The sequence below is a fragment of the Macaca thibetana genome, chromosome 5 (assembly GCF_024542745.1).
Source record: "Macaca thibetana thibetana isolate TM-01 chromosome 5, ASM2454274v1, whole genome shotgun sequence".
Taxonomy (NCBI): domain Eukaryota; kingdom Metazoa; phylum Chordata; class Mammalia; order Primates; family Cercopithecidae; genus Macaca; species Macaca thibetana.
In genome coordinates, this window is record NC_065582.1 from 133,991,996 (window position 1) to 134,006,409 (window position 14,414).

At 41.0% G+C, this 14,414-nt stretch overlaps 1 protein-coding gene across 3 annotated transcripts in view; it reads right to left on the reverse strand.

Annotated features, from left to right (window-relative positions):
* Nucleotides 1-14,414, reverse strand: part of RASGEF1B (RasGEF domain family member 1B) — a 615,892-nt gene that overhangs the window by 402,307 nt on the left and 199,171 nt on the right. For all 3 annotated transcript variants that reach the window (XM_050790144.1, XM_050790146.1, XM_050790145.1), the window contains exon 3: nt 1,249-1,302. In XM_050790144.1, the coding sequence (XP_050646101.1) occupies nt 1,249-1,302 (54 nt within the window). The remainder of the gene's footprint in view (nt 1-1,248; nt 1,303-14,414) is intronic.

The window sequence follows — 14,414 nt, forward strand, 5'->3', positions numbered from 1 at the left end:
ACGATCTCAGCTCACTCCAACCTCCACCACCTGGGTTCAAGCAATTCTCCTGCCTCAGCCTCCCGAGTAGCTGGGATTACAGGCATGCACCACCACACCTGGGTAATGTTTTGTATTTTTTTTAGTAGAGACAGGGTTTCACCATGTTGGTCAGGCTGGTCTTGAACTCCTGACCTCGTGATCTGCCCACTTCAGCCTCCCAAAGTGCTAGGATTACAGGCGTGAGCCACCACTCCTGGCCAAGATCTATAATTCTAAAAATAATACATAGTCTTCATTCTCAGGCAGCACACAACTCAATGTAGAGAACAAGACAAATATAGCATAATTCAATGAAGATGCGGATGTAATAAAACATTTTAAAATTATCAAAATAATGAAATGAATGGTACTTAGAGCAGTAGGCCCTCATGCCACCTTTAAAGGTAAGTAACCCTGCTACCTACTTCCATATCAAGCAACATTAGAAACAGAAACAGCATAGCAGACAATGCCATAATATAAAATCCTAAGAAATGCCAAGGAATTATATATTATGCACAGGTCAACTCTACATGCACCTGGTTTTCTGTATCAATAGATAGTGTCAAATAATTTGAGTTGTTTGGACTATGAAGCCACTTCTCTTCCCCCTCAAGGAGAATATCTACCTAAATCTGAGATTAAAGAGGTGGACAAATGTGACCCCTGGCCTGCAAAAGCCAGGAATTAGACACGAGGCTACAGCAGGGAGTCTTCAAACTTGATCTATTACAGGGATGTCTTCCATCAGATGTTAGTGAAGCTAATCCTTTTGCAAAGCATGACAGCTTTCAAGCTTGACTGTGGTGAATCCAAACCAGATTTTTATGCTATATGATCAGCTTTCAAAAAACAAAATTATTTTTATATTATGTTAGGTTTACATTTATTAGATTTAAATTTGCAAACAAAGATATAGAAGCCTGCAATGCAGTTTATACAGCATTCCCCGAACTCCCCTGATGCTCATCTGGCAGGATCAAGTATCAGATAATAGTGAGATGTAAATATATGGAACCAGAGCTTCTCTATAACAAAATGCTGTTAAATAATGGAGTTTCCCACATCCTTAGAGTAAACCATTCACATTTCCATCTCTAAAGAAAGAGAGCCATAATATTCCATCAGAACATCCCCACTGATACCATGGCTTTTCATTCGAATATCACCAACTCTGAAGCCTTTCTTACTCTGACAGCGTGCTAGAATTATCGGATGCTGACTTACCTTTTTGCAGTCAGATAAGGACTTCTCACTGGCCAATGTGCTGAAAATGGTGGTCTACAAAATAGGAAGATGGAAAACACTTTAGAACTGTTAACATATAATGACATTGACCCTTCCCTGTTCATTTCCAATCCAAGCTAGGCACTACCTTCTGTGTCCCCCACTGATTTCTCTGAATTTTAAAATGTGTCTGCCCTTCACTATTCCCAAAGCTACTCTACCCAAGCTAGAACATTCATTATGGGCCAAGAACCATTCAGTGAGGGAAGGACTCTAAGTTATCTTCATTTTACAAACAAGGTAACAAAAGCACAATTGGGTTAATTGCTATATACATTGGACATAGTTAGGTCAGGAAGCAAAGGCATCTGACTCCAGAATCCACCTCCAACCACACATGATCTTCTATCTTGAAGAGATATGTACATAATGATAGAGACAGCTATGCCCAATCTTTCAAATGACAGCTGTTATGAGCCCAAGTGGGAGAGTGGAGCTTCTGCCTATGTAAGAGATTTGTGAGTCTGAACAATACCAGGGCTTGCTATCTGCTTTCTACTTTCTTTAATGCACTCACTCTCCCTGTGGTTGACTTCTCACACATTTGTATGTATACTTGCTTGACCTGATGAACCACTCAAAAGACACTGCAACATTCAAGGCTATATTGGGATTTACATGCAAGCCTGTTCTCTTTGGACAATCCTATGAATAAACACACAACTATGGTCAGCCATACAAACAGTATTGAGATTTTTTTCAGTAAACCTTTTCTATATTTTTTTAATTATAAGACTAATATTTATTCTTAATGAGTTAGTCTCTTTTATACTTTATCCTCCTGAGGTCATCAATAATACAAATTTGTATTCATCCTTCCACACTTTCTCTACTCCCATGCAAATAAGTCTGCACATACTATATAGAAGTCTTGTTCTTATGATCATACCATCTTAATTAAGAATATATAATCAACGTCTTTCCAGGTCAGCCCATGTAGATTAACTTATTCTTCTTAATACCTATATAACATTTCATAATATGAATAAATCATACTTTTATGCTTTCCTTTATTGATCAACAGGTTTTGGCTCTTTCTTTGTTGCTGTTTCTTGTTTTGTTTGCCATTACAAAGTATGCTACAATAAACATGCTTGTATAGGGCTGGAAAATCTAGTGTATATAAACTGTCTCCTACTCTCTGCTCATATAACATCATAAAAATATTTAACTCCTTACCTAAGGTTTTGGTTTGCTTTGGTTTTTGTTTGTTTGTTTTGCAATAAGCATGTAAGAAAGCTAAGGATCTAAGTCAGCACATATTCTGGGTCAAAACAACATGCAGTATTAAAGGACAGAACAGACAGAATGTGAATACACATACAAAAACGCATCTTTAATAAAAAAAAATTAGTTCATGGTTGGGGTTAGATGGAATCTCCAAGTTTGGCTTGCTGGCCATTTTTATTTCATTTGAGAGGGAAGGGATAAATGTTACTGGGGAAGTTTGAATTAAAAAAGGAAAACAGAAAGAAGGGATGAATTCCGGTGGCAGAAGAAAAGAGGAAAGGCAAAAGACAAAAAGGACAAAAAGAAAAGTTTGCAAACAACAGGCACAAATAGCAGAATTGTCAAAAAATTAAAAAAGAAGAAAATGGTTTCCACAGAGAAGCAGTCATCTTCGCTCAAAGAGAATGAGGGCACGTGACGCGTTCCTGTTACCATGATCTATCCTGTTGACCTAATTTCAGCCCTGAAACACTGTAGCAGGTGGTGAAAGGACAGGCATAGCCCTGCAAATACCATCTCCTTTTGCTCTTTGTGCTGCCAGGTATATCTTAGTTTCTCTCATTTCTGTATTGCATGGGGATGTAAGAAATAGTGTTCTTGCTGGCTGTTCAAAGATTAGGGCAGGACAGAGAGAAAAGCCAAAGAACCAGGCAGCTCTCCACATGCTATCGTGAACCACCCCACCAACAATCTTCCCATCAGATCTCTTCCTCATGACTTTTCATCATCTTTACTCATTTGTACACATGAGCACTGTGTCCTGAGGGAGGCCTCAGTGTTGATTCCCAGATTTCTGCTCCAAGAAGGTAAAGACACACTGAAACTTGGTCATTGCAGTAGTCCCATTACCTAGCCCAGTGCCTGGCACAAAGAAGATAACCAATAAATATGTACTGAGTAGATGCAACAGAAAATAACATCTGGCAAAACTGCAGTCCTTATCCCAAAACACTTCTTTGAAAGCACCATGCTGGAAAAGCAGCTGCACACGAAACACCATTATAAAGTGAAACTCAGGGACATAGGAAAGAAGAGAGATAAAAGACTTCTAAATTATGGTAAAACACATCTTCTACTTAGCATAAAGCTGTTGTCTATGATCTGCTTGGTTTGTCTAAGCCAGGCTTTTTCAGTGATGGCCCTGTGAATGTTTTTGTACTAGATAACTCTTTGTTTTGAGGGCATGTGGGGACACACGGTTGTGCACTGGAGGGGGTTGTGTAGCATGTGTGACCTCTACCCACCAGATGCTACTGACAATGTCCACTTACCTCAGTCATGACAAACAAAAATGTCCCCAGACATGGCTGAATGTTCTCTAGGGGGAAAATCTGCCCACATTTGAGAAAACTGGACTAAACCCCAAAGGGGCTATAGAAATGACCCTGATTCCCTGGCTAATGCAACTAAAAATTTTTTCCAGGAAATTAAGTCCGGTGGTGAAAATTCCTCTTCTCAACCCTGAATTCAAGCTTCATTCTCTGTCTGAAATGGGACTCAGAACATAGGGAGGACACAATCTCCAGCCACTGAAGAGTCCATGTAGGGGCAACTCAAGAGACCATAACTGCATTTTTAAGTAAGCTTAAGATACACGAGCACTGCCACCCTGGGGACAGTAAATTAAGTAACATCTCTAAGAATATGGACATTAGTGCCATAGCCCCAGGGGAGATGATCTTCAATTAAACAATACCATTCAACCTTTGAGAACAGTCTCAGGTGACCTAAGAAACATGTTTGGAGGAAAATTTAGAGTCAGAGATGGGTGAAATTAGCTTCAGTAAAACATATACACACACACACACACACACACACACACACACACATATATACACACACACACATAAGTAATTTTAAATGTTGTATTTGTAGAAAGGAAACACTTTAGCCAAAGGGCAAACGTATGCAAAATCTCAAGACTTGGAATGAGTGTGAAAGGGGTCAATGAGAGTCCATCTCCTTACTTTAGCCATTTTCTAAGGGGAGTTTACGTATACGCTTGGTCAGTCTCATTTCATTCTCTGCTTCAAAAGACTTTAACTGGCATTTCAGTTTACTAATTGCAGCTATTGTGACTTTGGGTGGGCTTTCTAAACCTTCTGATAACATGTTCACTTTAATTACTGAAAATGAAAGACTCAAAATACGGTGACTTGACCATGCTGTGACTTTCTTGATGATTGTATCAATATTTTTCTACTAAAGAGGAAATTCCTAATGAGTCACCTCCACCAAAGTTGGCATGATGCTGGGTTTGTCACAGGAGCACAAGCACAATAAAGCACAGTGACTTTTTTAGAGCATCGACTCCTAACCTTGTTAGTGGGGTGACCAGCATGAAATGAACAGTATTATACATGGACAGTTTTAGCAATTTCCCAAAAAGAATTTAGATAGGTAAGGCCTCTCTTTTGACCATTTATATACTAATGCCTGAAATTTCACTTATTAGAGCTCTGTTTTTAGCATAAGGATTTGACTCATAATAGACAAACTCATGAGGGATGTTAGGGTATTGGGGGGGAGGTCACTGCAGAAGGGAAAATTGGACACTTCATGTATTATAGTTCATTGGTCTGTTATACCTGATAGGGAATGAGTTTATCAGATGCCTTCCAAAAGTATATTGTTATACCTTGGAGTTTTGGGTGTTAAAGATGTTGGTGGGATTGTAAACTGTTCATAATGGAAGATACAATGGCTTCCTCACAGAACGAGATCTCTGGGACACATTGTTTGTTTTTGTTTTTTAATAATTTCTTTTTTTTTTTTTTTTTTTTTTTTTTTTTTTTGAGACAGAGTCTCACTCTGTCGCCCAGGCTGGAGTGCAGTGCCGTGATCTTGGCTCACTGCAACCTCCGCCTCCCGGGTTCAAGTGATTCTCCTGCCTCAGCCTCCCCAGTAGCTGGGACTACAGGAGTCCACCACCACTCCAGGCTAATTTTTGTATTTTTAGTAGAGATGGGTTTCGCCATGTTGGACAGGCTGGTCTCAAACTCCTAACCTCGGGTGATCTGCCCACCTAGGCCTCCCCAAGTGCTGAGATTACAGGTGTGAGCCACCACACCCGGCCTGTTTTTTAAATAATTTCAAAAGCAGATTTTGATAGGAGAGAAATGAAGACTTAAGTCATGAGGATATTGGACATTCATAGTGATGATAAGCAATCTAAAGACACAGGTCACCAGCTAGGTTCCCTAAAAAGCAGACTGTGAGATGGAAATTAGCAAGCAGAAGCTTTATTAGGAAGTGTTCCTGAGATCACCGCTTATAGGAAGATAGGGAAGGATGTGGGATGGAGAAGATAAAGAAGTTGGACCATGGTGCAGACTCAACAAAGATCTCATCCAACAAAATGGAGAGCTCAGAAGCGGGGTAAACTCATCCCAAGCTGGCGTGAGACAGAGGTCTGCCCTAGGAAGGCAGCATGATCCTGGGCAACATGACTGTTTCCAGCCAAGGGCAATTTCCTGGGAGGACTGATAGCTGAGGGCAGTCAGCTGGCAGGACTCCTGGCAGCAGGGAGCTCTGTGCACAGCATTGCCAAGTCTACTACAATCTACTTTACTTTGACACACTTTTACCAAGGGCAGATCCTGGCTGTGGCTGATTGACTGTAGTTGAACATGAGTCCATATTATAGTTAAAAGTTTGCTGGTCTTTTATGATACAGCCTTTGGACAGAAAAGCAAATTTGCTCAGGAGTCTAGGGCCTAATTCTTGTCCCTTCTTAACAGACCTCCTTGTGAGCTTAAAGTGGATCGCTGGCCTTGGGGTCTTGAATTCTTTGCTATGAAATGAAGAAACCCATATTCATTTCCTTTTAGGTCATGAGAGCCTTGTCCAATTTGAAGAAAATTGACCTGATTTTATCAGACACATTGTTTGGAAATCAGTGAGCAAACTGCTTAGTTCTTTTCTTCATCCTCTGATAAAAGAGCATATCTGACTAAATAACATGGTCAGCTCCTGATTATCTACAGAAGGAAAGAGAATTTCACAGATGAATTTGGGTTTTCCAGAGAAACAGAACCAATAGGATATATAGAGATATAAAAGAGATTTCTTATGAGAATCAGTTTGTGTGATCATGGCAGCTGAGAAGTCCCACAATGTGCCATCTGCAGGCTGGAGACACAGGGAAGCCAGTGGTGTAACTCAGCCCCGGCCTGGAGGCCTGGGAACCCAGAGGCAGAGGGAGGGAGGCAACCAGCATAAATCTGAAGGCCCAAGAATCAGGAGCTCCAATGTCTGAGGGTTGGAGAAGATGGATGTCCAAGCCCAAACAGAAACCAATTCCGCCTTCCTCTGCATTTGTGTTCTATTGGGGCCTTCAATGGATTGGATGATGCCCACCTACCTTGGTGAGGGCAGATCTTCACTCAATCTTCTGATTAAAATGTTCATCTCTTCCAGAAACAACTTCACAGATATAGCTAGAAATAATGTTTTACCAGCTACCAGGGCATCCCTTAGCCCAGTTAAGTTGACATGTAAAGTTAACCATCACAATGGGTGATTCACAAAAGCATAACTTCTAAAATGCCTTTACATTTGACTTTGACACACATTAGTGGTTAATTTAGAAAACAGGTACTTCAACATATCTTCCGTAAATTAACATTAATAACTGTTTGTAGAAATATTCCAAGTGGGCAGAAAGGGAAAACTGACCTAAAAGGAAAAGTGAACTGGGATTTAAAAAAAAAAAAAAGTCCCTAATAAGTCCTTGGACAGAAAGCCCACACAAAGGAGATCAGTAATTGGTGGCTCATTTAGTCCAGCCTACAAAAAGACGCTTCCAGAAAGTGTGTTGCTTACCCAATTCTCACTGGTGGAAATGTTTTTGCAAAGTGATTGAGCACTGAAAAGAGATCTCAAATATTCTTTCTAAAAATTAATTTATCTTTTATTTTGAGATAGAGTCTCATTCTGTCACCCAGAATGAAGTGCAGTGGCTCAATCATGACTCACCACAGCCTTGATCTCTCAAGCTCAAGCAGTCCTCCCACCTTAGCCTCCCAAGTAACTGGGACCAGAGGCATGCACCACCATGCCTGGCTAATTTTTTTTTAATTTTTTGTAGAGATGGTGTCTCAATATGTTGCCCAGGCTGGTCTCCAACTCCTGGGCCAAGTGATCCTCTCACCTCAGTCTGCCAAAGTGTTGAGCACTTTTGACTGCAGGTGTGAGCCACCACAACCAACCAAATCCATATGTCCTATACTCCTTTTTTCAAGGGAGAGTTTACCTCTGAAAGATTTTACAATGCTGTTAATTCCCATTAAATTTAATTTAGAGAAACAGAAATAAATCTATTCTATCTCTACTGTGTCCATTTCTGTTATGTAATGCTTGTAACTAAGATTTACATTTTTAAAACAGCAAATATCTGACACTTCATTAAATTGGAACAGTCATGTGCAAGAGAATTGCTTAAGTACTGAATTATAAAATTAAGAAATTCAGAAATTGAATCTCTAAGATAGCAATATTATGAAATTTTATTTAGGGTACTATTTGTTCCTTTATATATGTATGTGTCTGTGTTTGGGTGTGGTTTTCACTCTCAGCCAGATACCCCCAGACAGAGGCCAGGTAGGTTTGATGAATGGTCAAATACAGTTGAAAGCTAAGAGCCGTTTAAAGGAATGATGTTTCCATAAAGCATCTCCATTTGATACCTGCGACTTGCACCTCACAGACACAATGGATGATTTCTTACTCATTGGTAGATGTCAAGACTAGACCTATCACATTACTAACAATTTGGAAGTCTCTTACACTTGAATCAATGAGTTCCCAAAGTGCACACTACTTGGATGCTTTCTTAGACAGTTTAGCCAGCCAATTCTAGGATTTCTAGACAAAATATGAATTTCCATTAGGTCTTCATTGCTTTAGTAGACTAGTATTGATAAATATACACTGGATACAGTGGTGTTCCCTCCAGGCAAAGTATGGCATTCACATTCTTTTTTAAAAACTGCATAATTTTAAAACATCAGCCAAAGGAAAAAACATACCACCAAATAAATGATAAAATTACAGTGTTTTCTTGTAGTCCATGAATACTGAAAATTTCAATTAACCAAGTGAAAAGCCATTGAATGTGCCAGCAGGATTTATATCCCAGACTAATGACCATCATCTGCATCCTATTTAGCTAATGAAGGCTTGGAACACTTGTGGATAATTAAGGGAAAGCTGATGGGAGGAAATTCAGACTACTGAAAGATCAAATCTATTTATGTCTGCATTTAAAACTAAACATATCTAATAGTTCACTCAATCAAGGCATAATGTCTGTTCATCTGGGATAAGATAGATGCTCAGAAGTTAAGTAGCTTGGTTAGCTCCCCAAACTCCAAATTCATTCCTCATTCATTCATCCAATACCCATCTATTGAATACCTACCACGTGCCTCTTCCCTTGTGAATCAACATGACAGTACCATGATCCCCCCAGTGTTTTTCCCACGACTTCACCTTTTCCACCTTCATTAAATGTACTGCTCTGGTTTTCACTTTACCCATGTAACTATTGTCCGCCTATCATAACAGACATGGCATGGCTGCAATCCAGGGGCATGATGGGAAATACAAGGTGCGCAGTGAACACCCACCTTTTTCTCAGACCTGGCAGAGAAGGAGCAGGCCCCAGTCTGATTAATAGATGGGTGTTCATGTGAGGAAGACTAAGGATGTTAGAAAAAAGATAAAAACCTGGCATTCAGAAGTAGCCAGAACAGGAACCAAGCTCAGAACAGCTCTACAGAATTTCACAGAATAGTTTACCAGTCATCTCATCCAACTGGTATTTTCTCACTCAGGGAGCACCTTAAAACCCCCTCTCTGGACCCCTACCAAAATCCCTGATTCATTTGTGTTTAGCAAAGGCGGCGCTTCAAGAACCTGCAATCCTAGGATCTGTTCCTATGCTGAAAAATGGCAAACATCAGTGGCAGGCATGTTGTGACAGCTCAATCTTCGGGGCACACATTTATGCCTACAGAATCCCTTCCATATGCGAAAGGAAGCTCAGGTGGAAAAACATCAGCACATCAGAGCCTACCTATATCCAGCTGGGCACAGCTTAAAGCCAAAGGAGCTCAAACTTCAGAGGCATAAGAATCACCTGGAGAGCTTATTAAACCACAGATTGCTAAGCCCCTCCTCCAGAGGTTCCAACTTAGAAGGGATGCGGTGAAGCCAAAGGATTTGCATTTCTAACACATTTCTAGGTACAGCTGATGCTCCCAGTCCTGGAACCTTACTTTGAGAACCAGTAGTCTAAGCTATACCCAAAGCAAGTTAACACCAATGATAACTATGCCTCACAAAAGAAGAAAATGTCTCTGGAATTTCCAGAGCATAATTTTAATTAGTAACAATCCTAATACCTCCTGACATTTATCATTTATATAATACTTTCCATTTCTAAAGTCCCTTGACACACGGGTTTTTTTGTTTGCTTGTTTCTGGTTTTTTTGTTTGTTTTTGTTGTTTTTGTTTTTTTGTTTTGTTTTGTTTTTTGAGATGGAGTCTTGCTCTCGTCACCCAGGCTGGAGTGCAATGGTGCGATCTTGGTTCACTGCAACCTCCTCCTCCCGGGTTCAAGTGATTATCCTGCCTCAGCATCCTGAGTAGCTGGAATTACAAGCACCCACTACCATGCCAGGCTAATTTTTGTATTTTTAACAGAGAAGGGGTTTCACCATGTTGCCCAAGCTGATCTCAAACTCCTGACCTCAGGTGATCAGCGCACCTCGGCCTCCCAAAATGCTGGGATTATAGACCTAAGCCACCGCGCCCAGCCAGACACATGTTGTTAAACTTGAACTTCCAAACAATCCTATAAAGTAGTTATTAATCTCATTTTAGGACACTAAGAAACAGAGAGATTAAGTGACTTGCCCAAATTTTCTTAACTAATATGTGCCTCTGACCCTGGCAAAGAGGTTCCTGAAAGACCAGCAGGACACTAAGCTCTGGGGCTAGGGGACGAGAAGCTGTCAAAACACATTTCACGCACTTCACAACAGTGTTTGAATGTGGCCAATTAGTGCCAGGAGCAGAGAGCAGAGCAACAAAGAGCCTCAAAGAAGACACAACAAAAAGCAACATATTTGGACAAAAAGCACTGAATGGTGACGGGCTCCATCCCACAAAGCTGCAGACCAAGTCTCTCTAAAGCCATCAACATTAACACAACAAACCAGGCACAAGGCCTCTACTCAGGCTTGCTGGGTATCCTAATCTGACATTGTAAATACTATAAGGAAGAAGGGTTGAAAGAACTGAAGCAGAGAAGTGGAACATTTCTATACATTTTGACTTTAAAAGAATAGTAAGGGGCTGGGCAAGGTGGCTCATGCCTGTAATCCCAGCACTTTGGGAGGCCGAGGCAGGCAGATCACGAGGTCTGGAGTTCGAGCCCACCCTGGCCAATATGGTGAAACCCCGTCTCTACTAAAAATATAAAAATTAGCCGGGCATGGTGGTGGGCTCCCGTAGTCCCAGCTACTCGGGAGGCTGAGGCAGGAGAATCGCTTGAACCTAGGAGGCAGAGGTTGCAGTGAGCTGAGATTGTGCCACTGCACTCCAGCCTGAGTGACACGGCGAGACTCCGTCTTAAAAAAAAAAAAAAAGAATGGTAAGGCAACTCTATACTGGAACTGGAAGCCATTATCCTAAGTGAAATGACTCAGAAACAGAAAGTCAAAAACTACATGTTCTCACTTATAAGTGGGAGCTAAACAATGTGTACACACGGACATACAGAGTGAAATAATAGACACTGGAGACTCTAAAAGGTGCAAGGGAGTGTGGGGAGGGAGGGAGGGGGCTAAAGGATGAAATACTACCTATTGGTACAATGTACACTATTTGGGTGATGGGTACACAATAAAACCCCATACTTCACCACTGTGCAATATGTCCGCTTAAGAAAACTGCACTTGTACTCCCTAAATCTATAAAAATTAAAATTCAATGTATATTAGCATCTATAATTTTTAAGTCACAGCAGTGGTACATTAAATAATAGGAACTGTCAATGATTTCAAAATACTATTTTTCAATATTTAGGAATTTAAATCTTTAAGATCCCTTCAAATTTCCACTGTACTTTATACAAACCCCTTTTACAAAACTCACCACAGGTGATTTATCTTGTGCATTGCACTGTAAGCTCACCAGGACCAGAGACCAACTGTTAGTCATCTTTCTACCCTAGACGTGAGCACAGTGTTGGGCATAAAAATGAGAACACAGTGGGGATGTCATAAATATTTGTCAAATATATAGTGAATAGGGCAAGGGAGGCAAGAGGAAGGAGAAAGTGAGAAGGGGAAAGGAGGAACAGAGGGAAGAAGGCAGGAAAAGACAAATGATAAATGATAACAAGGGGACAACGTGCTACTGTGGAAAGAGTCTTATGAGTTGAATTGTATCCCCTAAAAAAGAGATGTTGATGTCCTAACCCCTCGTACCTGTGAATGTGACCTCATTTAGAAATAGGATCTTGGCAGAGGACCCAGTTAAGATGAACTAATTAGAGTGAGTACTAATCCAATAACACTGGCATCCTTACAAAAAGGGGGAATTTGAAGACAGACACACACAGAGGGCAAATGAGGTAAAGACAGCCACGTGAGGACAGAAGTAGAAATTGGAGAGATGCACCTACAAACAAAGAAGGCCAAGGATTGTGGCCACCACCAGGAGCCAGCACAAGGTAAGGAAGAATTCTGCCCAGGGTCGCAGAGAAAGCCCATCCCTGCTGGCACCTTTATTTTGGACATTTAGACCCCAGAACCATGAGATGGTAAGTTTCTGGTATTTTAAGCCACCCAGTTTGCGTACATTTTCCAGCGTTCCAGGCTGGGTACAGTGGCTCATGTCTGTAATCCCAGCACTCTGGGAGGCTGAGGCGGGCCAATTACCTGACGTCAGGAGTTCAAGACCAGCCTGGCCAACATGGTGAAACCCTGTCTCTACTAAAAATACAAAAATTAGCCAGCCATGGTGGTGGGCACTTGTAATCCCAGCTACTCAGGAGGCTGAGGTAGGAGAATTGCTTGAACCCGGGAGACAGAGGTTGCAGTGAGCCAAGATCATGCCACTGTACTCCAGCCTGGGCAACAGGGCAAGAGTCAATCAAAAACAAAACAAAATAGCCAGGCACAGTGGCGCACGCCTGCAATTCCAGCACTTTGGGAGGCCAAAACAGGTGGATCACCTGAGATCAAGAGTTCAAGAGCAGCCTGGGCAACATGGTGAAACCCCATCTCTACTAAAAATACAAAAAGTAGCTGGGTGTGGTGGCACAGGTCTGTAATCCCAGCTACTTGGGAGGCTGAGGAAGGAGGATTGCTTGAACCCGGGAGGCAGAGGTTGCAGTGAGCTGAGATCGCACCACTGCACTCCAGCCTGGGCGACAGAGCAAGACTCCATTTCGAAAAACAAACAGAAACAAACAAACCAGAAACATTTTCCAGCCGTCCTAGCAAAGTAATACAGGGAGTATATACTGGGGCCTCTATTGATCTTCTATTTCAGTGGTTGGTAAACTTTCACTGTAAAGGGCCAGATAGCAAATATTTTAGGCTTTGAGGTCCATAAGGTCTCTATGACAACTATTCAACTCTGTCACTGTAGCTTGAAAGAGGATATAGACAATATGTGAATGAATAAGCTTGGCCATGTCCCGATAAAGCCTTACAGACATTGAAATTTGAATTTCACTTAATCTTCATGTGTCATGAAATATTATGCACTTTTTTGTTTTTTTTTTTTTACAACTATTTAAAAATGAGAAAACCACTCTTAGCTCACAGACCATAAAAAAAACAAAAAAACAAAAAACAAAAAAACAGGCAATCAGCCAGATTTGACCTGCAAATTATAATTTGTCTACCCCTGGATACAGATTTAGGAATCAGAAAAACCTTGCTATAGTCCTGGTTCCACCAATTATTCTCATAAATTTGATTGAATCACCACACTTGGTCTTCAAAGGAGCATAATATTTTTTTCTGCCCACCTGGAAGTTTATTATGAGGATGAGACAAACATCATAAGTTTTAAATACATTGTATAAAGTAATAGTATTGAAAACTTGAAAGATCTAATAAAAATTAACACTAAGGCCAGGGTGATGATCAATCGATTCTGAGTCATGGAGTCTGCGTGGGGGTGGAAAAAAACACATAAGCCTGTCAATCACCACATCTTCAGATGGAATCAGTAAAGAGGAGAAGATGCATACCACACACAAAAGTGTGAGCAGCCAGAAGGCCTTCTGAGGTAAACAGCAACTCTAAAGGCAAATGGTCAGTATCTTCCGTCACATTTGACCCTTGGATACTGCTGAACCAAAAATTCCTTCTCTCAGGCAATGTTCTGGACTAGAAGGGGACTACTTCCCAGAGCTACACTGTAACTTGGGTCCTGAGATCATCATTCTAAATAAACATTCATCTTCCACTAAAGTTTCTTTGACCATCTCGAGCTCATGTCTTTGGCGCCAACAGCTGACAAAGCCATAAATATTACCCTGCATGCAGAAATATGTTCACACTCACTGCCATAAGGAATTGGAACCCTGCCACTGTGCTCTGGACGGGGCTGGACTTGGGCGGACGGCTCCAGATTTTCAGGTCTGGCACAAGGTAAAGCCAAAGAAAGCAGCAAGGAATAAAGAAAATAGTTCACAGGAAGAAATATCATTTGCTAACACTACACGGGGTTATAGACCCCCTGGAACTAAAGTTAATGCCCTTGAGGAGAGTAGCTCCTTCCAAATTACTGGTGTAACCCACCACAGTCATAAGTTCTTAGACAGTAAGGATTTTTCTCCAAATTAATTA